Consider the following 26,861-nt stretch of genomic DNA (forward strand, 5'->3'; position numbering starts at 1 on the left):
CTGGCAGGGAACCACTTTGCCTTCCTGGAGGATGTCGTGTGACTGGCTGGCTGCCGTGTGACGCGGGTGCTAGGAGAGTTTGCTGCTGTTGCGTGGCAGTTGGTTGGGGCTGCATTTGTAAACTGGGATGACGGCTCTGCCTGGCCCCGCAGCATGTGCCCGCATCTCAGCTGCCAGGAGCTAGGCTAGTGCTCCCCAGGGGCCCCTGGCACCCCCTTCAGCCTCTCAAGCTTTCCCACCATGCACTTCCTTAGGGCTGCCAGTTTCGGCTGGGCGTACGCCTGGAGGTTTCATCACATGACATAAGCTTTAATAAAAGATTAACCATTAATTCCTGGAGATGCCAGGATATCCTGGAGTGTTGGCGACCTGATGTTCCTTTGGCTGCTGCCTAATCCCCAGCCGAAGGTGGCAGGGATGACACTGGCTGTTACCCAGCCTGCGTTCCAGGGCTGCCAGGGTAGTAGCGGGGGCTGTGTGCTAGCGACAGAGGCCTGGCCCCGGACTGCTCTGCAATGGGTCACTGGGCTGTGTGAGCCAGAGCAGGAAACGAAGCCCCAGGAGAGCCCCTCCGCTGGCTTTGCTGCAGGGTCTCCTGGGAGCAGCTGACCCCAGGGAAATGGATGGGGACCTCCTCGCTCTGTGCTCAAGGGCGCTGAATTAACTCTCTCACTGCCGGAGCACAGGCGGATACAGGCAGGGCTGTGTATTGCTCCGTGGAGGGAGGGCAGTGCCTGGCCTGGGAGCGCATGTGGCCCTGGCACAGGGGTGTTGTACAGCAGCCAGGAGGTAGCTGTGATGGTCTCAGATGTGTATGCAGAGACCCCTACCCCTGCCCCTGTTTAGCATGCGAAAGAGCCCAGGCGAATGCCAGCACCCAGTCAAGCCACCATTCGGCCCTGACAGCAGCCAGAGGTGCCCAGATGTTCCTGTGTTACCGCCCGAAAATCCACCCAATCCAGTCTCCCTGCGCCCCGCTGGAGCCAGAGGGGAATTGCCCAGCGAGCCCACGATGAGCTGAGAGGCTGGAGGAGTTTTTATTTCCAGGAGTTTTGAGTGTTTCTCTTTCCTGGGTAAGAAACTAATCACAAGAAGGAAGGCAGAGGGGTTCCGAGAGCCGATGGAAAACCCCGCAGGGAACTCCGCAGGCCATGGCTCCAGCACTGCTCCTGGCAGCACCAACCTGCTCTGAGGCTTGGGGAGCCATGGGCAGGTGCCCGGGAGCCGCCCAGCACAGCGGGGTGGTTGGCAGCAGGCTCCTGCTCGGAGGGAGGCAGCTGCCATTTGCCATGGTGCTTTCCTGGGGGTGGGGGTGGGGTTGGGGTTAGCTACTGAACTGGCTGCCTGTGAGTTTCCTCTCCTCTGGCCCTGCCCCGGCACCCCGACTAGCTGCATTTGAGGCCAGCTTGGTAGGTGGGCTCAGACACAGCTCATCCGCTCCCCAGGCCAGTGCAGGATTGCGCCCATGGTGGGGTTTCAGAGGTGGTCTCTCTTCACCTCGAACTGGCTCCTGTCAGGCCCCTGAGAACCGCCCTGGCTGCACGACGTCAGCTTGCGGATGTATGTGTCTGCCACTGCCGTCATTTAAGGAAGTGTCACACAGCCAGGGGAAGCAAGGTATGTGCCGCGATGGCGGGGGCTTCTTCCCCTTTCAGTCTGCAGACGGCTCCCCTCCCATGTCACTCAGCACTAGAGGGCCCTTGGGGGTTATTTCTGTCCCTGGTCACTGCACCTTGGCCTGAGAGCTCACCCGGGATGATGTCTCCCTCTGTGCTGTGCCAGTGGGGCTGGGGCCCAGGAAAGAGGAGGGGTTCCTCTGGCTCTGTCAAGCACCAGCCTGCAGGTCTCAGCTGGGGGGACCCTCCTCCCTTTCTGTATAGCCAGAGGGGTCCTACCCCTTCTTTCTGGTGTAACCTGGGGACAGGGTGTGGAAGGGCTGAGGGCCCCTGCTCAGGCTCCTCAGGGAGTGGGGGGGCCCAGGGCGCCGCTGCCCAATTTGCAGCCCTCAGCCACTCTGAATGGGGTGAAGAGCCCAATAGAAAGGGCTGAGGAAGGGCTCACCCTGCAGTTCAGCCCCCCAGGGCCCGCCAGGACCATGCCTGGCTCCTCACCACTGCAGGCTCGGGTCAGTCTTCCATGGATATGGGGCAATGCCAGCTCTGCAAGCAGGACCAGCTCCACTGGACCGACACACGCACGGTTTGGTGCACCTGCTGGTGGCTATGCTGGAGGGGCCCAAGGCAGGCCTGGGGGGAAGTGACCAAGCTGGGGACAGGAGCCCACTAACAGAGCAGTAGGGGGAGGGGCGGCACCGGTCACTGGCAGAGTGACATGGGTGGAAGAGCCCCCTGCCTCCGTGACTCTCCCTGGGTGTGCAGGTCTGTTGCCTGCTCTGAATCTCTGGCAAGCCCAGAGCCCAAGTCTGTACCAGTAACAGTCCCAGTCCCGGCGCCCTGTGGCAGCTCTGGCCTTTGCCTCTAGCACCGCTCGCAGATCAGCATCACGCTTACCCCTCCAACCCCCAAAGCCAGTAACTGCAGCAGCCCCCTCCCCCCCAGGCCACACACCCGCCTGCCTGACCAGGCCAGACCCTGCACTTCGTCCGCCTCTGGGCTCTGGCTTGCTGTCTGCAGCAGCTCCAGGGACCCGGGCTTTCCTTAGTGCCAACGAGGCCGAAGGAAATACAGAAATACTGCTGGCTAGCGGTGACCTCCTGACGTGCACTGGGGACAGCAGCTCCTCTGGGGCAAGCCCAGCCGAGAGTGGGAAGCCCCGGTGGGTCCCTGCAGCCAAACCCCGCCTGCTAGAAAAATGACTCAGTGCTGGGGTTTCTCCTCCTGGTCTGATACAGCCCCCCAGCTTTGTGCCTGTCACACAACGGAACGGATGTGGTCCTTGGACCGACGCTCCCACCTGCCTCGGGGTCACTCTGAGGTGCTCCCTGCCTGACCTCACAGCGTTCTCCCCCCAGCGATGTGCCAGCAGGGCTGGGTTTCCCCTTTGTGTTTTGCAGTGAACTGATGGTGTAAGGTAACATGGCCTGGTCCTGATAACCCACCACATGCAAATCCACCCCGCCCTCCCATTCCCCTGGGGCATGCCAGAAACCCCAGCGTTTCCTGTGGGGCACACTGAGCAGGTCCCTGTGGAGTTCTGAGCCGGGGGCTTCCCCAGGGCTGGGGCATGCTGGGAATGGAGCCGCGCAGGACTTTCAGCACTGGGGGTTTCTCAGGGAACTGAGAATCCTTGAGCGGGTAAGAAACTTTCCTGCTGGATAAAGCTGGTGCACCCTGGCTTCCCCTGAGCCAGGAGCTGCGCAGAGGGGATGACTCTACCCCTTGGCAAGGAAAAGCTCCTGGAAAGGCTGACCGCTCCCTCAGGAGCCGCGTGGTGCCAGGGTGGCAGGCAAGCTACTCCTGCCATGGAGAGCCTCTTGCGCCCAATGAGGACTCACTCCTGAGCCTGCATTTCCACTGCCTGAGTTCGGGAGCTGCTGTGTGCTCAGACTGGCCTGGCCTCGCGCCACGCAGTGCTGAGAATATATCCCCTGCCCAGCCCTAGGGTAAAACCTGTCACCCCCCACCCTCTCCTGCAGAGCTCAGGCTTGTTCCCGCCAGGGGACATTTCCCAACTTGCTGAGAGGAGGCAGGGAGCAGCAGGGGCTGGTACTTACCTGTCTATTAGAGGAGTCTCAGTCATGATTCTCTCTGCCGCCCTTCTGTAAAGCTCCGCTGAGCAGAATGGGAAAATGGATACAAGCAAGTAGCTGCACAGCATTGGCTTCATGGTGGCCAGACAGCCCAGCCTTGGCTTCTGATTCCTGCACCTCCAACCTTTCGCCAGACTGGTCCCTCCGGCTGGGCACAGAGACTTCTCTGCGTAAATGAGACTGTCTAGTCCAAGACCAAGATCTCAGAGATGTTCCTCTGCTTGGGAGGTCACGTTCCTTGGAACCTGGCTTAGTCAATAAGTAACCATGCTGGACCATAAAGCAATCCGGAGCCATCTCTAGCCGGCTGCACCTTAGCCTTGCCATACATGATCTCTTCACAAAAGCACCCTGTACAAAGTGTTCAGGGCACACATGGGGCAACCCCCACACATGGTCTTGAAGCTCGGAGCCCATCCCACTCAGAAATGTCATGCGCAAGCAGCAGCTTCAGGCACCGTCCTGCAAAGACCACGTCTACACTTGGAGCTGGGGAGGCGACACGTGTGCTAGCTCTCGGTGCAGTAGGCACCAGAAGCAGCACAGGCGGTGTCGAGTGTTAGCACGGGCCAGCTGCCCCGAGTCCATGCCTACGGGGTCCAGGTGGGTTGGTGCTCTTGGTAGCTAGCCCGTGCTGTGCTGCCACAGCTGCTGTTTTTTTAGAATGTCACCATCGATGGTGGTGGTAGGCGTGTAGCTGCTTGGGTGCGGGGCGGAGAGCGAGCCGCATTCCATCTGCTAGGCCTGATTAGCTCGGTCCAAGAGAGGCAAGTCTGAGGACACAAGGGGCTGGGCAGGAGACTGGAAGTGAGAGATGCCGCCACAATCCCTCATTTACAAGGCATCTAGAAGAGCTGAGTGCAGCCGGGCTGCAGCCCTCACTGTGTGCGGCCAGGCGGCTGTCACTTGTCAGAGACACTCTCCTTCCTGCAGCAGCAGCTGAGGAGGGAAGATTGTTGTGGTGAAACCATGAAAAATCAGCTGGAGCAGGGCCTGCCACTGCTTTCAAGGGTCTCTTTAATTCCACACATTTCAGGCCCAGCTGCCGTTTGCCGTGTCGGTCCCAGGACATTAGTGAGACAAGGGAATCACTTTTATTGGACCAACTTCTGTTGGTGAGAGAGACCAGCTTCTGAGCTTCACAGAGCTCCTCTTCAGCCCAACCTGGTCAGTCTCCTTCCAGCAGAGACCATGGCCCTCAAGTTCCCTCCATGACCCCTGTGTCTAGGGGACTTTGGCTAGGGAGAGGGGAAGTTGGAGGGCTTCCCCTTAGAGTAAGTGTGAGACAGAGTCGGTATTCCAGACCTTCCCGGGGTGTAGGCAGGGATTGCAAACCAGCAGAGCCCATGTACTAATGGCTGCACTGTCTGGACTCCCTTGCTAATGATCGAAAGCCCCCCGGGGTTTGCCCAGACTTGGCAGGTTCGTTTGCTTTCAGGTTTACACAGAGAGCATTCCCTTCTGGGCCTGGTGCCACGTTCCATTCGGGTCGTACCCCTGCTGGGATATCTAGTGGGGTGCATACGCCCATCCTCAGCTGATGGCACCTTTCCTGATTGTCGGTTGTGGCAGCTGGTGGGGAGGCTGTGGAAGACACAGGTCTAAAGTGCAGCGTGTTTCTAAAGGAGATGCCAAGGTGATGAGCACAGCGCAAATAACCATACAGCGAAATGCTCAGCGAGAAAACGAAAGCCACCCTCTCCGTTCTGGATTTTCTCCTCCGCGGGGGCCATTCCCAGCTGGAGAACTTGCCACGTGGTCACAACAGCAACCCGCTGAATCCGAATTAAAATAGTGTGGCAGAGAAGGGGTTAGCCACAGACAATAGCAGGGAAGTGAAGGAGCACCAGGGAGAAAAGTATCTGTGGCTGGGGCCTGAGAGGGGAGACTCTGGCGTGGCTTTGCACAAAGCTCTGACTTTGCTGCCTTGGGCGCTGCTCGGCCTGGCATGCCCTGCAAGGCCCTGCCTGCCACACCACTGGGCCCAGGAATGTGGGGCCCAATGGTTTGAATCCCAGAGTCAATCAATGTTTTAAACAGGTAGTGCTCGCTGTGTGGTCCTAGATCTGTGGCCGACGCTCCATCCAGGGGCGGCTCTAGGAATTTTGTCCCCCCAAGCACGGCAGGCAGGCTGCCTTCCGCAGCTTGCCTGCGGACGGTCTGCTGGTCCCGCAGCTTCGGTGGACCTCCTGCAGGTCCGCCGAAGCCGCGGGACCAGCAGACCCTCCGCAGGCACACCTCCTGCAGGTCCACCGAAGCCGCGGGACCAGCAGACCCTCCGCAGGCACACCTGCGGGAGGTCTGTCGAAGCTGCGGGACCAGCAGACCCTCCGCAGGCACACCTGCGGGAGGTCCGCCGAAGCCGTGGTCCCCCGGCTCTGACACCCCAAGCACGTGCTTGGCATGCTGGGCCTGGAGCCACCCCTGGCTCCTTCCATTTGCTCTTTGGGCAGGGCCAGTGCTGCGCGGGATGTGTTAGGGGGCACACTGGCACTCATTTGTTACCAGTCACTTCTGCTTTCTAGCCTGGCACTGGGAAGTGTCTGATACAGAGAAGCTGTTCCAGGCACTTGTCCCAGTTCTGGCCGACACCTCTCTGGGATGGAGAGCTGTGCCTCCCTTGGGAGTTGGATATTTCCAGGCCGCCAGCTCCCTGCCTTTTCTGTGCTCTTCCCAGCACAGACTGGCTGTCCTAGGACACCTGCTAGCTTTCTCTTCAGAGCCGCCTCGCATTGCTACAGGTACATGGTACTGCCCAGCACCTCCTAGGCAAGCTGGCTTTGTTCTTCAGGTAAAAAACGTTACAGAGAAAACATATTCAAACCAGCAAGAGACCCATGTGTCATGGAGTGTGGGGGAGTCAGGGCCCTGCACCCCCGGTTTCCTGTGATTCACCGTGACTCTCAGCCAGCCAGTAAAACAGAGGTTTATTTAGACGACAGGAACACAGTCCAAAACAGATCTTGCTGGTACAGACAACAGGACCCCCTCAGTTAGGTCCATCTTGGGGGGAGTCGGGGCAGGGAGGCCAGAGCCCTTTTGGGAGGCCAGAGCCCATCTGGGCTCCCATCCATTTTCCCAGCCAGCTCCAAACTGAAACTCCCTCCAGCCGGCTCACTCAGCCTTTCCTCTGGCTCCTCCTCCAACCTTTGTCCAGTTTCGCACGCAGAGGTGTTACCCGGCCTCCAACCCCGTCCTGGTTCTAATGTTACATGCTCACATATCCTCCCTCAAGGAAAGTCTCCCATCCCCAATGCAGACAAACTCCCCTGCAACCTTCCCAGGCCAACACTCCCCACTCAGCATTCAAAGAACATTCCCACTTCGTCACACCATGCTAATAACCCTCCCAGGGATCACCCTGACTCTGCCATGGGCTCATCTGCCAGGAACCGTCCTTGACGTGCCTCCCCCAGACTTTCCTTGTGGTTACAAGTTCATCACAGCATCGGCTGAGAACTAGCACCCAGTTGTATGGGGCGCCATCGGCCCAATCCTGCCAACCCTACCCTAAGGATTGGGACCCTCGCTGGACATGGGGTCCTGGCTGTTTGCTAGGTTAGAACTGAAAGCCCCAAGCCTGTTTAAAACTAGGCTATTTATCCCCAAACCCTTCCTTTGTGTGTTGGTCCCTGGAGGATTCAGTCTGAGCAGCACATGCACATCTTCCCGGGGGCAGCTTCAAAGGGCTGCTAAAGGAGGCATTAAGTTAGCCCCGACTCCTACTAGAGCAGGTACGTGCAGTGCTGCAATGGCACACACAACTACATGGCTAATCCAATGGACCCCAAAGGCCTTAACCCCAATTCAAGAAGGTTTAACTTAATCCAGTAACATTGTTCTTAATCCCATTAGGCTTTGTTCAGGTCTGTCACCATTTGCCCCCACTAACGGGAGCCCCAGCTAGCAGCTAGAGCCGGGAGCGGTAGGCTCCAAGCACTGATTGATTCCAGTGGGGCTCCCAGCACTGATTGAATCCAACCAGCAGGGACTCCAGGGCTGGGTCTGTGTGTGTGTGGGGGCGAGGGGGTTGCCAAGTGGTCTGGCCAACGGCCGTTCTGGAGCTGCAGGGCAGGTGCGGAGATTCGCTGGGTTAAAGTCAGTGCAGGACTTGCCAGCTGGCTGGGGCAGAGGGCAGTTGGATGGCGACGCTTTGGTCTGTGCCACACACGGTGCAGCTACTTGTGTGTTCCCACGAAGGGCCCCAGCACCGTGCTCTATGGAAATCCATTTCTCCGGGCTGCAGCAAAGAATCCTGTGGCACCTTATAGACTAACAGACTGTCTGTTAGTCTATAAGATCTGTTAGTCTATAAGGTGGCACAGGATTCTTTGCTGCTTTTACAGATCCAGACTAACACGGCTACCCCTCTGATACTTCTCGCTGGTGCCTGGTGCTCTGTGAGCGAGGCCAGGGCAGACGCGATGGGGCCTGCTATGGTGTGTGGAGATGCCACCAGCACGCAGGATGTCAATTTACCACCCTCCGCACAGGAGCGTCTTTAGATACTTGGCTCCCTTCTGGGTCCCCTGGGCGCTGGGCAGGCTGCAAAGCCGTAGGCAGCTTTGTGCTCCTGCCAGGCTCTCAGTGCTCAGCCAGCTCTTTCCCGTGCTGGTCCCAGACAGGTGCTGCCATCCCACTGGCTTGATTCTAGACCCTTTCCATCCTGCCTGGCTCTGTCTCTAGCCATAAGCTCTTGCTCCCAGCACCCAGTCTCAGCGTGGCCAGTGGTTGCTGCAGCTGCCACTCCTCAGCACCCTCCAGGCTGGCAGACCCATCGGGCTGTTTGAGAGAGTCCTGGCCCTCGCCCCATGGCACCACTGGCCAATGAGCAGAGCAGCGCAGGGGCGGGAGGTTGCTGAGGGCAGCAGGGAAGTCGCTAGTTCCCCCTTTCAGGAGGGAGCCAAAGGTCCCATTGCTTTCGGTGGTGTCAGCAGTTCTCAGATCTTTGAGGTGATGCCACTGTCTCCTGGCCTGGTGCCCCTACAGCATCTCAAGCACGCAGGCTGTGACCTCGGGGCCGTCATAAATCATTATCGCTGCTGCAAATGGTAAACAGTGTTCCCAGCGGTGGGCGGGTGAGGGAGCCACCTTTGACAGGGTCTATGGCACAAATGGCAGCCTGCCTTGCAAAGGGGACTAGCTGCCTCTGGCTGGCTGGGGCCCGACTAATGGGCCGGTGAGGGGGCTGTTGTGGGGGTTGCGGTTTGGGGCAGAGGTGCAGTTCCTGGGCAGTGGTTGGCTGCTGGGGGAACATGATGCAGCAGTATTGGGCCTGGCCCGTGTGGCTTGCCAAGCCAGGCCATGGCAGGGATGATGGCTGGGGGAAGCCGAGGCTGACTCATCACTTTGTTCCTCACCCTGGGCTGGGCTGGGCTGGGCTGGGCTGAAGGCCCTGAGTGCTTCCCAGGCTGTGCAGTGGGCAGCATGTTTCCCGCACTGCTCCACGTTCCCTTCCCTGGGGATGGGCGCTGAATGTCAGCCTGGCCCTAGGAGACGAGCGCACCCAGCCCTCGCCCTGCCAAGGCTGGGCTCAGGCCTCCGGAGCAGGCGCAATGGGTCTGCTGAGACCTGGAAGCACCCTTGGCTTTGGGTGTGGATGGTGCCTGGTCTGCTGGCAGTTTGTGAAATTAAACCAGACACGTACCTTGAATGCTAACGGTGGTGAATGTGATCCCTCAGCCAGCGCCATGGGGGTGGGCTCCAGGCCTCTGGGACTCCCCCCGCTGCTCTGGGGAGTGGGATCCGGCACTATAAGCCTCTGTGTGCAAATCACCAGCCAGGAGAGAGACATCAGTGTAAGGTGCTGACCTCCAGCAGACGGTGTTATGTCCTGCCTCGCAAGGGAGGCCATGGACTCCAGACGAACTATTGTGGAACATCAAAGAGGACAAAACACTTTGCTGATTGCTCTTCCCCCACACCCCCCATGAAGCTATCTTGCAAGTGAATTCCTCCCAACAGCTGAGTTTGCGGCTCCAAGCAGGGGGTGAGAAGGGATAGGAAGAAGGATCTGTGTCTTTATGCTGCCTGGATTGTCAGAGGCAAAGATCACCAAGCGTAAGGAAAGCTGCCCAGTGGTTGGCCTGGGTTAGCCCTAGAGAACATACAGAGCTTGCTGAGCATACAAGCGTCTGTTACCTTTTGAAATTTACAACTGGAACTCATTTGTGTGTGTGTTTAGCTGCTTTGGCCTTGTAAATACCTGTCTTGTTTCCTTGTCCTACATAATAAATCTTGAGATGGATTATTATAGGAATGGCTACAAGCGTTGTCTTTGGGGTGAGATCTGCCGTGCAATTGGGGGGGGGTGACTCACCTTGACCTGAATATTGCTGATTCTTGGTGTAAAGGCCCATCTGTCACAAAGGCAGGCTCACCTGGGTGGCAAGACAGAGTGGGGCACCCAAGGGGACTTTCTGACTCCTTGTTAAGGTGTTCTAGTGCCTGAGGGGTTTACACTTGAGAACTGGTTGGTGAAATTGAAGTACTGTGTCGAGCTCACAGGCAATTTAGGGTCCAGCAGTCTGCCCTGAGGTCAGTAGTAACACCCCAAACCCTGGTCTACACTGCAGAATTCCTTTGGTATAACGCTGTCGCTCCGAGGTAATCCACCTCCCGGGTGAGTTACATTGACCTGAGCGCTGGTGTGGACAGTGCTATGTCGGTAGGAGAGTGTCTCCGACCGACAGAGCTCCTGCCTCTTGCCGAGCTGGGGTTATTGAGGACGGGAGAGCATCTCCGACCAACATAGCTCCTGTCTCTCGCCTAGCTGGGGTTATTGAGGACGGGAGAGCGTCTCTCACTGACACAGCTCCTGCCTCTCGCCTAGCTGGGGTTATTGAGGACAAGAGAGAGTCTCTCACTGACACAGCTCCTGCCTCTCGCCTAGCTGGGGTTATTGAGGATGGGAGAGCGTCTCTCACTGACACAGCTCCTGCCTCTCGCCTAGCTGGGGTTATTGAGGACGGGAGAGCGTCTCTCACTGACACAGCTCCTGCCTCTCGCCTAGCTGGGGTTATTGAGGACGGGAGAGCGTCTCTCACTGACACAGCTCCTGCCTCTCGCCTAGCTGGGGTTATTGAGGATGGGAGAGCGTCTTCCATCGGCTCAAAGCAGCTTCACTAGCAGCGCTGAAGCGGCACGGTGCAAGTTTCTAGTGTGGACAAGCCCTGAGTCAAAGCAGAACAGCCAGAGACACTCTGCTCCTGCTCCTCCCCCACACACACACCCCATAAGAGGAGGGGGAAGCCAGAAAGGGAAGGTTCCTCTTTCTCTAGCAGCTATTTAAGCTGCTAGCATCTGGGAGCACTCAGACTCGTCCGCCCACAATCACCATGGACAGGATGGAGGTGACGGAGACCTTCGCTGGCATCTCCTTGCCTGGCCACTTGCACACAGAGGAGTCCCTGCGCTTTGCCAGCAGCTTCCAGTTCCGAGACACAGATGTCGTCATTGTCACCTACCCCAAGTCTGGTAAGAGCTGGAGTCTCGCTGACCCGGTGCCTGCGGCGAGGAGCAGGGCCCCCTGCTCCCCGATCCAGCAGGGGCCGTCGCTAGGAGGCTGGCTGAGCGGCACTTGGCCCCCAGACGGGCAGGGTAGGGACTGGATCGCCGTCCGTGTCTCACCTTGTTGTTAGCATTGAACTGTCCCCCAGACAGCACAGTACTGGGGGGCTGCGGAGAGGGTTTGCTCAGGCTGGCCCCCAATCCGGCCCCTGGCACCGCTGGTCAACGTGGCAGAGCCTCCGGGAAGAGGGCTCTGACTGCAGCTGCATGTTCCTTCTGGCCCCTAGCCCAGCGACGCTGGCTTGGAAAAGAGCTCTCTGCGGTCAGCTGGACGGGCTGCAGCCTCTGCTCCCCACAGGTTTCTCAGCATCTGGCAGAGCCAGGAGCTGTCAGGGAGCACCCAGGGAACAGGACCCCTGCTACTGGCTGCACTGCCGACTCCTGCATGCGAGCAGCAGGGCTGGCAAAATTCCCCTCACCCCGCCTGGCCCCAGGGAGGCCCCCCCAGCCCCAGCTCAGCTGCATTCCCACCCTAACAGCCCCCAGTGCCAGCAGTGTCCAGCCCAGTGCAAACGCCTCAGGCCGAGGGGCCCATTGCAGGGGAAGGGTGTCTACCACCCCCCTGCAAGGCTGGGAGGTCCAGAGCAATGAGGAGCTTGGGCCTCCTCGACTCTGTGCAGGGGGGCTCCCAGCAAGCACTGGCAGTGGGGTGGGCTCCAGACTGTTGCAATGACTCCCCAGTCAGAGCCAAGTGCAGACGTCCCGCTCCAGCAAAGGTCCTCACCAGCACTACGCTGATGCCAGCCCGCAACTTCTGACTAAACACTCAGGGCTCTGGGCGGAGGCCTGGCAGATGTCAATAAACCCAGCTGTGTTATGCCTGACCCTGGGCGTGCTCCACTTCTTTGGAATTCTCTGTTGTGTAAGAGGCTCTTGGAGCAAGCAGCCCCTCCTCGTCCTCCCCTGCTCTGGAGGGGGAATGCAGCAGGGACTGGGGGCTGCTAAGAGGAATATGCTGGGAATGTCGGTGCTGCGGGGCAGGCGGGCTCCAGGCAGGCCCACTGCTAGAGGTTATCACTCCTGCTCTGTCTCTGGGGCAGGGGAGGAGCCCCGGGGAAGCTCACAGCCCCCTGCCTTTCTTCTCTAGGCACCACCTGGATGCAGGAGATCCTGACCCTGATCCACAGCAAGGGGGACCTGGAGCCAGCCAAGACCATCCCGAACTGGGCCAGAGCCCCCTGGCTGGAGCATACGTACTTCAAGGACATGCTGCAAGAGACCAGCGGGCCCCGCCTCATCACCACACACCTCCCCTGCCAGGTCCTGGCCCCAACGCTGAGGAAATCCAAGGCCAAAGTGAGTGTTCGGGATACAAGCTCTTCACCCTGCATTGCTGGGGTCAGCTCTATTGTGGCTTGTATCTCCAGGGTGGGGCGAGGACGGGGCTGAGTGCTCTGCCCATGCACCCAGCACCTGCCTAGGAGTGGGGCTAGACGGAGATGACTCGAATGGCTGCCAGAGCTTGCCGGGACCCCCCATGGCTGCTTTCCCTCAGTTTGGTCTGAGCCCCAAGGGGATTGCACTAGATTAGCTTGGCCTGCCCTGGCTGAGTGAGCTGTGTCACTGAAAGGGGCTTCCCCCAAGCCAGCGGGCTTGCCCTGGGGCTTTCTGTGCACTCAGGTAATTTACAAATGAGGAAGCACCCTACTGCCATGCGTAGGGCCCATGGGGTGGTGGACCTGGGGGCAGGGGGGGCTGCATGCTGAGCCCCTGGGGTGGTGTAAGGAGTCTCCCTGCTCCGAAGGCTTTGCTGTTGGGTCCCACCACCTTGTTCAGGACACAGTCTTGAAGTGTCTTGGGAATGGAGCATGGAACAGGGAGTGAATCCTGATGGCTCAGAGCAGCTGGAAGGAACCACGCCGCTAGGGGCAGGGCAGGGCATGTGGCCATTGCTCCTGTCTGCGTGTCTGTCTGACACCGATGTCCTTTGTCTGCTCCCGATCCCAGGTGATCTACATGGCCCGGAACCCCAAGGACGTTGCAGTTTCCTTTTATCACTTCCACAAGATAGCCAAGTTCCTACCAGACCCTGGCTCCTTTGAGGACTTCCTCGTCCGCTTCCTGGAAGGCACAGGTGAGCGGGCATCCCCTGCCCTTCTCCATCACCAACCCCAGAGAGCTCTGGGCACTTTGCAAACACACTCTAGGCTTTGCCGCCTCTTGCCAGTGCCACCTCCCCCATTTACAGCCGGGGAAACCGAGTCAGGGGAAGAGCGTGACTCACCCAAGCACTAATGGGTGGGGGCTCTGGCTGGGCTCAGAGCCTAGGAGGCCTGGCTCTGTGGCCCCTGCGCTCAGTCCTGCCCAGATCACACAAAGGGAGATTTGGGGGGTTGGCTCAGAGGCTCAGGCAATCCGCAGGAGCCTGAGAATTAGCTGCAGCCCAGTAACAGGCAGTGGAGAGCCCAGGGCAGCCAGCTTTCTGCTGCCCCAAAGGCAGGCTTGCGTTTAGTGCCGTCCCCTATGTTCAGCCAGGGATGTGGCTGTCCCCCGGGCACACTCCTGGGCCTTTGCCTGAGCCTAGCAGCACCCCAGGAAGTGCTCTGGGGAGGGGCTATGGCGCAGCTGAGCCAGAGGGGGTGAGGGCCAGATCCAGACTGTCAGGGCCCTGCCGTCAGAACCAAGGGTACTCTCAGCATGGGATTGGAAGAGGGCCCCATGGGGCCCAATGCTGGCTCTGGGGTGCATGAGCAGGAGCTTTCCCAGGGCCATTTGCATCACGGCCAGAGTCGCCTCTGAATCCTGACCCTCTCTCCTCCCCACAGTGCAGTACGGCTCCTGGTTCGACCATGTCAAGGGCTGGCTCAGCCAGCGGGCCGAGCTGGATCTCTTCTACATCACCTACGAGGACCTGCACCAGGTGAGTTAGCCACGGGCCTGCTGGGTCACAACCACTGGCATCTGCTGGGTGGCAGCCGAAAGGCCCAGCGGAATGAGCGGCTTCCTTGGTGTGAGCTTTGGGATCTGGGGGAGCTGAGCTCTGTCTGGGCTCCGGGAGGCCACGGGTGGCCTTGGCATGTGGGACAGCAACAACTGCCAACTCCCTCACATGGCACCACATCTGCTGCAGGCCCCACAAGGCCCAGCAGCCTCTGCTTCGCCCTGACATGGCCTGTGGCATCCCAGCTGTCTGGGTGGCAGCAACTGACAGGAATCCCAGGCTGGTCAGGGGTGCTGCCCCCTCTCCCGGCAATGGGCTGGTGCCCAGCACAGCACTGGGCAGATGGGGCACCTGTGGGGCAAAGGCAATGGCACATGAATGTCCCCCCGCCTGTGACCTGGACCCACTCACACAACACCTCCTGGCTGAGCCGGAGCCCCCAGAGCAGGGGTCCAGCCCGCCCAGTCGCTGGCTGCTCACCCGACCTGCCCTGGGGGTGCCCCTCACTAACTGCTGGTCGCTGCGGCTTCGCAGGAGCTGGGGCGCTCGGTCGAGCGGCTCGCTGATTGGCTGGGCTGCCCGCTGCAGCCGGAGGAGAGCAGAGCAATCCAGCAGCACTGCAGCTTCTCCTCCATGCGCGAGAATACGATGGTGAACTACACGCTCATCCCCTGCGAGATCATGGACCACAGCCGGGGCAGGTTCATGCGGAAAGGTATGGAGGGGTGGGGGTGCGCACTCTCCCATGGGGGAGTGATGGCAGCAAAGGGCCTTGGCTCATCCCCTGGCCTCTCTGCCTCCGCCCCCAGGTGCTCTGCTGACCGTTGGAGCCTCCGACCCCTGTGGAGGATGGAACCAGCTCGCTGCCCTGGGGCTGCCCCGGATGGGAGCCAAAGACGGGAGTGAGATGCCCCCACGGGCAGACGGGCTGAGTCAGAAGGTGCCAGACAAGCCCTGCTCGCTTGTGTGCCCACAACCCTTGCTGCCACGGCAACGGGCAGGGGCTGATGTAACCTAGGCTTGGCTGCAGGAACGCCTGGTAACTCCTCCCGCCGGGGACTGCTAGCAAACCGCCCAAGCGCTGCCAGCAGCAGCCCGGCTGGGGTGGGGAGGGACAGGATGCCGTGCTCCTGGAGACAGGTGTCCTGCACTCCAAGCTGATCCCCAGTGGGGTGCTGAGGAGCAGAGTGAATCCCAGAGCTGCGTGTCCTCTAAACAGGCTTTTTGCGCCCATCACCGTGGTATCTGGGCCCTGATAGGGAAAGGCTGGCAAGCCTGGCTCTGGCCCAGTATCAGGTTCACTTTGCATCTTCTCCTCTGTTTCAGGGATAGTGGGAGACTGGAGAGACCACTTCACCCCGGTGCAAAACATGCACTTCCACAAGATCTACCAGGAGGAGATGCAGGATTCCAGTCTGCGCTTCCGCTGGCTCATGGACTGATGTGGGGGCTGCACTGGCGAGGGGCGTGGCTAACAGGCAGGGCAGGGGCTTTGTCCACGGTTGGGACTCGGGGAACAAAATTCTAAGCTACATATTTTGTTGGGCAATGTGTGCTGGGCCCCCCACCAGCCAGCCCCAGCCAGTGGAGAAGGCTGTGCCAGTCACAGCCCTAGGGAGGTGATCAAGGCCCCTGGCTTCTCCTGGAGGCGGCGGGGGGGGCACACAAAAGATTGGCTGGAACATCGTGGGGGGGGATGCACTGGTCACAGCCTGGGTCACAAGCCCGCGCCCTGCTGAATGTTACCCCACACACAGCTACAAGCACCATTCCCCAATCCTTCTCAAAAGTGAGCGCCCGCCAGGCTGCCCATCTCTGCCCCAACCTAGGCTGTGCCACATCCCCCTGATGGGGGATGTTGACTCGGCCCAGTCACTCCCTCCCTCCTCAGACTTTGCAAAACACCCACTGTGACCAAAAACGGAAGCACCGGCCCCAGGGTATGGGGAGGGACACAGCTTTCGCAGCCAGGCCACAATTCCTGTGAATCAATCACAAGGTTCTCGTCTTCAAGCCAAGATAAGCTTCAGAATAATAGGTGACTCTTGCCAGAGGATAAGCTGTATTTATATATAAGAAGGCAGCAGATTTCCCCTCAGGCTGGCTGGCCCATTGGCCCAAGTGGCAGCCCTTGGACCAGTGCAAACCAGCCTGCAGGCCCTGCATAGCCAGGGGGTTTAAGTAGGGTGACCAGATGTCCCAATTTTATAGGGACAGTCCTGATTTTTAGGTCTTTTCCTTATATAGGCTCCTATTACCCCCCACCCCCATCCCAATTTTTCACACTTGCTGTCGGGTCACCCTAGGGTTAAGACTTGTCTAACTGACACAGTTGTATATTATGGTGACAGTGCTGAGCACACCCAGGAGGTGAGGGGTGTCACTCGCGCTATCAGGGCTGGGGCTGGCCTTTGTATTGGAGAGTTAAGTATAATTATTGAAGGTTTTGTTTATGGGAAGTATCTTGTGAATTCTTTGGAGAACCATCAAACAATCCAAGCAGGTATGCCGGCGTCTCCTATGGGGTCATGGTTGGGAGGGACTGACACAGTGTTCGCATGGGCCAGCAGGCACTGCCCAGCACGCACAGCCTTACACCCCCAATACCCAGAACCCCCCTGACAAGCCCAACTCCCCCTGCACCTGGATCACCCCAATGAGCCACCCGCACCTGGATCCCCACCCTACCTAGCCCCAACCAGCTGCACCTGGAGTCCCACCTCACTGAGCCCCTCTCCTACAGCATCTGGACCCCCACACTATCTCCCCCCCACACCCAAACCCCCACCACTGAGCCTGAACCACCTTCATCTGGACCCCCTGCAGAGACCCATTACCATTGCACAAGAGAGTGCCCCCCCAAGCCCCTGTGCATCCAAATCCCCCCTGCATCCAGATCCCCCACTGAGCCACCTTCCCAGTCCAGATTGCCCCACACAGAACCCTCTCAACCCATACCTGGATCCCCCCACACTTGGATCCTGCCTTGCTGAGCCTGCCTGTCCATACCTAGTGCACCTGGCAAGGGGGGCAGGCCCAGTTCTTGTGCTGTGTCAGGGTTGGGTGCAGCCTCATCCCTCAGTCTGTGTCTCATGGTGGGGGAGCTGCACAGTGATCTCCCACTTCTGTGCAGCCAGTGCCCTGTGCTCCCCACTGCCATGCTGGAGCCTCCACATTTAACAAATAAACTTTGCAGAATTTTAAAAATTCTGCACACAATATTTTTCTAAGTGCAGAATGCCCTCAGGAGTAACAGAGACCTCAGTGCAGCCAAGCTGCCCTATTAACCCTATAGCCACAAGGTACAGGAAGCTGAAGTTGATGGTTATATAAACTAGCTGATTAAATGCTCTACATAAAACGTCACATGAAGCTGCACAGAACTTGGCTGCTGCCTTGCCTTCTCTGTGAAGACAGCTGGTCGTTTAAAAATAAGAATGAGGCCTTGAGGCATGTGCACAGGGTGGCCAGGTTGACGTTACTAGAACTTCAGCTCTCATCCCAGAGAGAGTTTGGAACTCACTCAGTTCCAGGAGCATCAGGGCTGTTTTACCTGCCCAGGAACTTAAAGTGTCAAGAATGTTTTAGGGACCAGATTTTTAAGAGCAAGACAGGTACCCAACTGCACATGCCTTTTGTGCACCTAATTTGTGTAAGTAAATACTCGTTTTTGCTCATGCAAGCTTGAAAGCAGGAGCAGAACTGTCTCCATCCTATTCCAGACCATGGAGGTCCTCCCCCCCGCCCCAAATAACTTCATTTATTGTAATTCCAGCCAAGTGTACTCTAGATCCAGCTGTGCTATTGTCCTTTACATAACACTGCAAGCTCCTCTGGTGCTTTTCTCTCCAGTCCTACTTCATCAGAGTCCTGAGACCTCCACAACCCCAGCCAAAAACTGGTGTTCGCCAGAACATGCCTCCCCTATTCCAGACCCCCTTGGCTTGTCAGATTCGCTGCTTTTGCAGTCTACAGCCAGCCAAGGAAACACTCAGCCAGAGGTTAAATAACTAAATATTTTTTATTTACAGTCCTTTTAATTACATCTTTTTTTTCCCCAGAAATATATAACATTTAAAGGGGGGGGGGGAAGGAATCTACTTACATACAGCTCCAAATCCAAGAGATAAAAATATACCTTGGACAGTAATAAAAAAATAGTGTGCATGTAAAGAGCATTTGGTGCAAACAGGACAGAAGAGACTCCACAGTACAGCTTTTTCCAAATCTCCTACAATATACACTTGACCAAGTCATTTACAAATACTATTTCAATTTGATGCAGTTTCCACAGGTTCATGATGTATAAATCACTGCAGGGGGGAAGAGAATGTCAGAACCTGCCTGAAACAAGCGGCAGGAACACTGAGGAGGGAGAACAGATAAAATGGTTATTTACAATCCAACATTAAGAGAAAAATTCTCTAATTCAAGTCACAATGGAGAGCAGAGGTCATTTTGCTCTAACCCAGCATTACTGCACTACTGCTTTCCTTGTGACATCACACATTCGCTTTAAGACTTAATATTTGTTGACAATGGGAAAGCCCAGGCTTTCCCTGAATGGGGAGGCTTCAGGGGCTGGAAAAATTCACCTTGGAAAAGAGCAGAGAAACTGCCCAGGGCCTTAACCGCAGCTGCACTTCCCAGATTGCTACACACTCTGTTTGCTCACTTCATCTTTCTGGGTTTGTTCATTTAATCCTCTGGTCTGGCTAGAAGTGAGAGAGGAGAATGGAGGAAGAGCTCCATCTCCTGACTTTCTCCATTATCATCCCAAGTCACTAAAAGTCTGGTTAACCAATTACAAAATGTCAATTTCCTCACTGGTTTCTGGGGAGTGGGCCAGCAAAGTGCAAAGGTGGGAGCTTCAGGAGGGGATACTTCAATTAGGATGGGACATTCAGCTAGCAAACCCCCCAGCCATACAGTGCAGGAGTGAGGCTAGCCATCAGCCTGCAGCTCCTTCCTTTGCACCAGGACACAGTTTAGGAGAGCACCCAAAGTCAATGCTGTCAGCAAGGGGTTCCCTAAAGTTCCACCCCTGTGACCTGAAGTCTTTTGTCCAGATTGGTCAAACACACGGAGGATAAGAATTTATCCAATTTAACTAAAACCTACTCTAAAACCCCCCAACATACAGATGGCAGAGGTAAAAAGGTGTTAAAACCAGACAGACTCATGCCAGAAGCTGCAGTTTTCTCTTTTAAAAGTATCCCCCCAAAGTGAGTTTGTGTCCTTCTATGTCCAAGGTCCCCGTGAAGTGAGAGGGGAGGGGAAGGGAAGGAGGATCACCCAGCTGGGATGGCAAATGGAGCAGGAGGCACAATCTGAGCCTGGGGAATGGAGGTAGGCAAGTCTGCAGCCAGAGCAGCAGTGCAGCAGGCCCTTGGGCAGGTTTCAGAAGTGATCACATGGTGGGTGCAATAGCCACGGGGCAGGAACCGCAATGCCTGCTCGACAGTCCCTTTTGCAGTCAATCTCACACCTTCCCCTCAGCCCTTAAGCTTCACCCAGCCTTCTGCACACCTGGCACTAGCCATTAGTGCCAATCCATCAGGTACTCTGGAGTGACCTGGCTTGTTGGGGAGAGAACCACGTCCCCTTTGGCTTAGAGGGAGACTTGTCACACTGCACTGATCGAGAGGCAGTTGTCTGATCTACAGAATCCCAGAGTGGGGCTGTAGGGCAGCAGGGACTTTATACCTTCTCTGCACCTGGCTGGGATGGGCCAGGGCACTTCACTCCGAGTGGATGTCCTGTTTCATTCACAGCAGAAGCTCATGACCACGCTGTGACCAGTTCCCCACACAAAACCCCTTCCCAGGAAGGGCTCCTTAACGCAAACACTCTTTGTATATTTCTCCACTGACACCATTTGGTGAAGCTCATGGAAAGACGCTTGGCTTCCTCTGGTGACTTGACAATTTCCTTCCCCACAGCCAGAGCAGCCCTTGCCCCAGGAGGAGGCAGCAGCTCCTTCTGCCGCACAAGCATCCAGGCTCTCGACAAAGCCAGGCATTCGCACGTCTTGCAGGCCACAAAGAGACTGATGCACTGTACAGAACCCAGCACAGCAACGGCCTTTCATAGACACTGCAGCTGACGCAGAAGGTGTCAAAGTAGCTTATAGACTAGTTTGTGCTACTCTGGGCAGTAAGGTGCTGGTGGAAGACCCACTGCAGAAGCGGTCCAGGAGGAGAGCAGGCTGGCTGCTGCGCCTCTCCACCGCTGCACTGATGGTGGCCACGTCCTGCTCCCACTTGGCTCGGCTGCAGGGCCCACAGAGCTTGTGCCCGATCTTCCGGAACTTGTCTCTGAAGTTCCTGTTGGTCCAGAAGTAGACAAAGCAGTTGAGGAAGCCACTGCCGCTAGGCAGCCACAGGGCCACGAACTCCAGCCACTCGTGGACTCTGTCCTTCGTGATTGCTGCAAGAAGGAGAGCACCAGGTAAGCGTTCCCCACATTACAGGGCTCTTCATGCCCAGGGGTGAGACCCTGTGATCCTTCCCCACCCATGGTGGGCAGAGGGCAGAGGTAAAGGGAAACCAAGTCTCCCAATTGCTGCACCGAGCTACTACAGGACGGAGGAAATGGTCAAGAGAAGGAATCCCTGGCTCTAGTACTAGGGGGCAATAGCTAGGTATTTACTGGCCCCCTTTTGCTGCAGCGTCCCCGTCCCCAAAAGCAATGTAAAGAATCCCCCACCCCTCACCTCTCCCAGGCAAGCACTCAAAGCCAGGCCACTTCAAGCGGGGCTCCCAACCACTCCTTGGTTTGGGGTCTCTCCTCTCCCCCAGGACAGGGCAAGTGCACCTAATAATGATATCAGTACATGGTGTTGAGGTGCCCCTCCCCAGCAGGGGCTGATTCTAGTGTTGCCAGCCCCACAAGTTACACACACAAGCTAGACCCCCCAAAGACATGAGGTTGGCTTACAAAGCTCAGAGATCATAAAAGCACGGGCAGTTTGTTTGCGCTCCCCTGATAGCCAACCTGGGCGTGACACACACACCCCTACACACCCGAGGGGGCTCCACTTAACTGCTTCCATCCTCATTGTGTAAGGGTCCCATTCCCTGCTCGCCAACGGAGCTCAGCACCAACCCTGGGCACAGGCTTGTGAGAGGGTGGTACCCACCGCAGCTCATCCGTTTCCATTAGCTATCCCCCACGTCTCCCCCACCCACCATCTCCCTTCCCCTCCCCACTGCCCCCAGCCCCACCTCCTCCCCTCCAGCCCCCAGCCCCACTGCCCTCAGCCCCACCCCCTCCCCTCCAGCCCCCAGCCCCACTGCCCCCAACCCCCCAGCCCCCCTGCCCCATCCCCTCCAGCCCCCAACGCCCCAGCCCCACTGCCCCTTCCTCCCTCCCCACTGCCCCTTCCTCTCCCCTCCCCTCCAGCCCCCAACCCCTTCCTCCCTCCCTCTTCCCCATCCCCCGCCCCACCCTACTGCCCCCCTTTCCCATATTCCCCGCCCCCCGCGGACCCACCGTTGTACAGGATAGTGGCTATGCAGGGCGCCCAGCACACGTAGAAGGCGACGACGACGGGCACTAGGACCCGGGAGGCGGCGTCCAGCTGCAGCAGGCGGAGCCGCCTCAGCCCCGCCCCTTTGCCGGGCGGCCCCGCCCCGTCGGCGCGCCGGCGCTGGGCGCGCGCCGCCTGCCAGAGGCGCAGGTTGGCGAAGGTGACGGTGGCCGCGGCGGGACAGAAGATGGCGGCGGCCAGCAGGCCGGCGTAGGCGGCGTTGGAGGCGTAGTCCGGCTCGCAGAGCAGCGCGGCGGCCGAGAAGCGCACGCGCAGGACGGCGGCGCGGCCGGGCAGGGCGACGGGCAGCAGCAGCAGGGCGGGGCCCAGCCAGGCGGCCGCCAGCAGCAGCGCGAGGCGGCGCCGGCCCAGCAGGCGCGCGTGGCGGAGCGGGAAGAAGACGGCGACGTAGCGCTCGAGCGAGACGCCGGCCAGCGAGTAGAGCGCGGCGCCGAAGACGCTGCAGTTGACGAAGGCCGCGGCCCGGCAGTAGGGCTCGGGCGGGGCCGGCGCCGGGGCCAGGCCGCCGTACAGGTTGAGCGGCACCACCAGCAGCGCCAGCGCCGCGTCGGCGGCCGCCAGCGAGAGCAGCGTGAGGCGGCTGCTGCGGCTCCAGCCCGCCACGGCCGAGGCGATCACCGCCACCACCGCCCCGTTGCTCACCATCACCAGCGCCCCCAGCGCGCAGATGATGCCGATCTTCAGCCGCCGGCCGCCGCAGCAGCCCCCGGCCGGGCCCGGCTCCCGCGCTTCGCCCGCGGGCCGCGGCCCCCCGCAGCAGCCGGAGGCGGGCAGGCTGGCGAGCAGCAGCAGGAGGGGGAGGGGGAAGCGGGTTCCCATCCTGAGCATGCTCCCTGCCCGCCCAGGGGCCCCTGGCCCGGGGCCAGGCATTATATAGCTGGCCGGGTGGGGGGCGGGGGAGCTGGGCACCCAGGGACAGGTGGGCGCTGCCTGGAGGGGAGCGTGGGTAGAAATGGGATCCAGGAGTATCCCGGTGGGATCAGAGAGGGGCTATAGGGCATCCTAGGAGCAAAACTAAGTCCCATGCAACTTCGGACAAGCTTAGTCCAGTGCACCAGGGCCCAGCCCCCAAACATCTTCTCCAGCTGTCAGCTTTGACTGGGAGATTTACAGGGAAACACCGCAAGGAAGGGAGCGTAGTACATAAATTCACATCTTTAGATTAAATACTAAGCAAGGAATTCAACCAGCCCTGTTCAACACTGAGCATGAGCCCTTGGAGTCAAGGCTGTCTGTGACAGAGTCACTGCCTGTTGTGCCATTGTCCATGAATAAAGCACATAGCTGAAACTTGTGTGGACTCTTAAGTGTAAACAGTTTGCCTTTCTGCAGATTTCTCAGCGTCATCCATTTTTGTACAGATGGGGAAACTGAGGCACGTACATTTAAAGAATGTGATTGTCAAAAGTGCTGACGTAGTTTATCAGCACAAGTCTCACTGAAAGTCAGCAGGACTAAGCCAATCAGGCACTTTTGAAAATTCCTCTCTCTCTCATCTTCTACTGGTCACACATTTAAGTGGCGTAGCTGGGACGTGAACCCAAAGCCTGGCTACCGTGCATCCTCGCTGGCCGTGTACGCTAACTTTGGGGTGATGAAATGAAAGTGTGATGCCTGTCAAACTTTTTGCATTCTTTGATGCTTTTCTTCAGTTAGACTATCTGATAAAGCAGTCAGAGTTTCCAGGAATTTGACCAGCTGCTACCAAGATGGCAGGTGAATTAAACTGAAGGCAGTGTTGCTTTCTTATAAGTGAAGATATTTAGGAACAGAAGAGGCATCAGGAGATGGACTGCTGATTTCTCACATGTGGGATAACAATAGGCATGAAATCAAAAATTTCTAGTTTCCTCTCTTTTGGGTCTTTATCTAAATTGATTTAGCTAGGAAGTAATTGTGAGGGTGGAGTAACTGCTTCTTTCTGCACAAGATCCTTCCCTTTGGTATTTGAGACAAAAACTTAAGTATCAGTAGCAGCCGAAGGAAGGAATTGATTGGAGAAAAGCTTCCACTGAAGATTTGCCACCACTCTTGACTGGAGCATTGAAGGCAGCTCCAACTGCTCTGAAGAGATGCCACCCTGGGCTAGTAAGGTCCAGTACTCACTGAGCTGGTTCATCATCATCATGCCCCAACGTATCCCCTGTAGGGATGGATGTCTATGCAGAAAACCCCTATTCGTGTTCGTTGGGTTGACCAGTCTGCTCAACCAAGAGCCATGCTGGCAATGTGCTCGAAGCCCAAGGGCTATGTCTCTTATCTAAAACAGAGCAGATTGTAACCACTCTTGCCTTTTAGGATACAGAGTTTAGAGACTAAAGGTCCCATCATGCAATATTACTGGCTCTGTATCAGTAAGAAGTCCTTCAGCTGATCTCAATTACAGGCATGGTTCATAGAGAGCTGTTGTCTTACAGCCAGGATCTGGAACAGAATCAACGCTCTGAATTGGATCTTGAAGCAGATAGGAGGCCAATTCTCCCTGCCAGCCCAGGATGATTATGGTCATATGACTAACAGCAAGCAAATATGTTATGCGTTCTGCACCAGCTGAAACTTCAGTAACCCCTGGTGGAGAGCACTTTGGAGCAATCTCACATGGCAGAGACAAAGGCATGGATCATTGTCGTGGGGTCTATATTAAAGAAGAAAAATCATAACCTCCTAACCCAGTGCAAAATGCTTGTGTCTATCACCACTACCTCAGCTTCCATAGGCTGTTGGGAGTCCAAAAGAACCAGGAGACTATACAACCCACTGTTAAAAAGAGGCACTCTTGCTCGAGAGAGGGCAGATTGCACCCTCTCAGATTCACGTACTGCTTTCCCCTGTCATCTCTGCCTTTTCAGGCTGAATTTCAGACCATTTGTTGTGTGCAATGTTGTAGTTGTATTGGTCCCAGGTATTAGAAAGAACGAGACTGGAGACAGTTTCCTGTCATACAAGTCCCTATCCTGGTAAGGGACTAGGAAGCAGAGAAAATGCATTGTCTGCATCCATGAAAGAAGATGTAGAGCTGAGAGGCAGTACAGTCTAGTGGCTAGGACTTTGGATGGGGAGTCAGGAGGCCTGGGTTCTATTTCAATGGCTGCAGCAGACCTATTTTGTATGATCTTGGGCAAATAACTTACCCTGTTTCTCTTCCCACTCTTTGTCTAATTAGTTTGTAAGCTCTTTGAGCCAGGAACTATCTCTTGCTATGTGCTGTGCCCAGAACAGCAGAGTTCTGGTCTTGACTGGGGCCTCTAGGCACTCTAATGCAAATCAACCCTCTGCTCCTGTATAAAGACACTACAATGCAAAGGGGAACGTGAGAACCTAGATGATAGATGGATGGCACTGCAGCCCAGAATTTTACACACTCTCCCCTGATTGACAGTTTTCAAAGGAGCTTTTCCCAGGAAAGGTACTCTAACGCCCCATCAAAGGTTTTCCCTCCTCTCCTCTTCAAACTGCTCACAGGAAGTACTGCCACTTGGGCTGTATCTCCCGGGTATGTGACACAACCTGGGTGACTGCACTGAGAGAGGGCATGGATTTTTGCCCTGAGGGTCCTTGGCACTGGGTGGAAGAGAACTACTTTTTTAAGTCAAGCTGAAGTGTGTTGTCAGCTTGCTCCTATATCAGTTTGTTTTCTAACCTTTGCCTGACTAGATGTGTTCTGATTTTCCAGACAGATGTGCCAGTGCCCATAAAATGCCAGTCATGTTTTGTAACAAACAAAGCTTGGAAAGAGTCCCTGCATGGTTAATGTTTGGATGCCGAAAGTGGTTAGTTATGTTGGCACAAGGAGTCTGTCAATTTTCACCTCTGTGTGAATTTGCATTTAGGATTCAGTGGAAATTAAACTCGACCAGATGCAGCCAAGAGAGCACAACACTGGGCAGGTTTCATTCCCAGTGTTGTGACTGCAGAATTGAAGATGCATTAAATGATATTGAGAGCAAGGCTAGGGTTCCTAAAGATGACTGCCAGGCTGCTAGTGCTGCAGAGGTGTCATGCCGCAAGTGGCAAACATTGAGCCTGGTTAGCCAAACAGGGCTGCTGAGTGGTCAGAAGTTCTGAATATGAATTGTCCTGGCCAGAGGATAGCGGGCACAGGGACAGGTGTAAGGACATGTATAGGAGGAAGGAAGATCTTGTGCGTAAGGCAGGAAACCTGCTGTCAAGAGACTTGGATTTGGTTCCCTGCATTGTTGCAGACTTCTCGTGTGATGAGGGTAGGTCACTTAATCTTTCTTGCTTCTGATTCCCCAGCTACAAAGGGAGAGTAATCCACCCCACTGGGAAGATGTGGAGCTCAGCCAGTGTCTGTGAAGCTCTTTCAGATTCCCATATTAGAGGTGCTAGGGAAGGGCAATGTATTATATTAAAGCCTTAAATGTTTAGTTCATCCTGGGGAGTGTCCCCTCCCCCCCATTACCAAATTCAGACATCATGGCCTGGTTGATTTCTTTGCCTGGAGGTTGCCCATCATGGGAAGGGGTGGTTGATACGATGGGGCAGAGGGGGTATTCCCTGTTAGCAGCAGTGTGGGTTTGGAGCATTGTCAGCCTTTCCATCTGAGGTGTTCCAAAAGCAACTGAATAGTGAGCTGCATGTTGTGTCCCTCTTCAATCCTGCTACTGGAAGGAGCATTTGGGTCGTCCTGTGAATTACCAGCCAGCAGGGTCCCACTAGGACCTATGGAGAGCTCTATCATGGATGGGTGAGGGTAGCCGTGGAGTAAACAAGAACAGAAGAAATGGAAGTGCTCTCTAGAAATGAGTCTGAGAAGTTGTCGTTGACGGCAACTAGAGATGCTAGAGATGGGGCCGAGTATGTGGCCAAACATGTCCCATGCAGTCTTCTTATCTCAACTCCTTTGTTTGGGGTGCAGGAGAACCTGGGACAGTGGAGCTTTGGAACCAGATCATCTGTACAACTGTCTGAGAAGCATGTATTCTTAGTGAGCATTGTCATTCCTTGTGCAATATTAACTGAGTAAGTAGTGTGGGGGCAGAAATTGCCTATTAAAAGGAACATGTCTGACAGCCCCAATTTATCAGGGATTTGTGGAGTGTGATCCATGCAGTGATTACGATAGGCTACAATTCCCTGGCTGTTTGCTTTTCTCTCTGGCTTCTCTAGGCAGAGAGATTAGACTCATT

The 26,861-nt window shown here is 56.7% G+C and overlaps 3 protein-coding genes across 4 annotated transcripts in view; 1 reads left to right on the forward strand and 2 right to left on the reverse strand.

Annotated features, from left to right (window-relative positions):
• Nucleotides 1-4,430, reverse strand: part of DPEP1 (dipeptidase 1) — a 21,204-nt gene extending 16,774 nt beyond the window's left edge. Inside the window, exon 1 of the mRNA XM_050922663.1 lies at nucleotides 3,674-4,430. Coding sequence (XP_050778620.1) covers nucleotides 3,674-3,786 — 113 coding nt within the window. The 5' untranslated portion in view covers nucleotides 3,787-4,430. The remainder of the gene's footprint in view (nucleotides 1-3,673) is intronic.
• On the forward strand, nucleotides 1,415-16,612 carry LOC127034137 (sulfotransferase 2B1-like). Of its 2 annotated transcripts, none has more exons than XM_050922670.1 (6): nucleotides 1,415-1,617; nucleotides 12,366-12,574; nucleotides 13,226-13,352; nucleotides 14,044-14,138; nucleotides 14,694-14,874; nucleotides 15,486-16,612. In XM_050922670.1, the coding sequence occupies exons 1-6, from the start codon at nucleotides 1,563-1,565 to the stop codon at nucleotides 15,599-15,601; spliced, it is 783 nt and encodes a 260-aa protein (XP_050778627.1). In that variant the 5' UTR covers nucleotides 1,415-1,562; the 3' UTR covers nucleotides 15,602-16,612. The 2 variants fall into 2 exon arrangements, with proteins under 2 accessions (XP_050778627.1, XP_050778626.1); XM_050922669.1 differs by lacking the exon at nucleotides 1,415-1,617 and adding an exon at nucleotides 10,908-11,185.
• A 1,549-nt stretch (nucleotides 16,613-18,161) lies between these two features.
• On the reverse strand, nucleotides 18,162-22,530 carry LOC127034473 (D(4) dopamine receptor-like). The gene is made up of 2 exons (XM_050923357.1): nucleotides 21,654-22,530; nucleotides 18,162-20,588 (listed from the first exon to the last, which is right to left on the reverse strand). The coding sequence occupies exons 1-2, from the start codon at nucleotides 22,528-22,530 to the stop codon at nucleotides 20,287-20,289; spliced, it is 1,179 nt and encodes a 392-aa protein (XP_050779314.1). The 3' UTR covers nucleotides 18,162-20,286.
• Nucleotides 22,531-26,861: the final 4,331 nt, after the last annotated feature.

This window comes from Gopherus flavomarginatus, chromosome 14, assembly GCF_025201925.1.
Source record: "Gopherus flavomarginatus isolate rGopFla2 chromosome 14, rGopFla2.mat.asm, whole genome shotgun sequence".
Taxonomy (NCBI): Eukaryota; Metazoa; Chordata; order Testudines; family Testudinidae; genus Gopherus; species Gopherus flavomarginatus.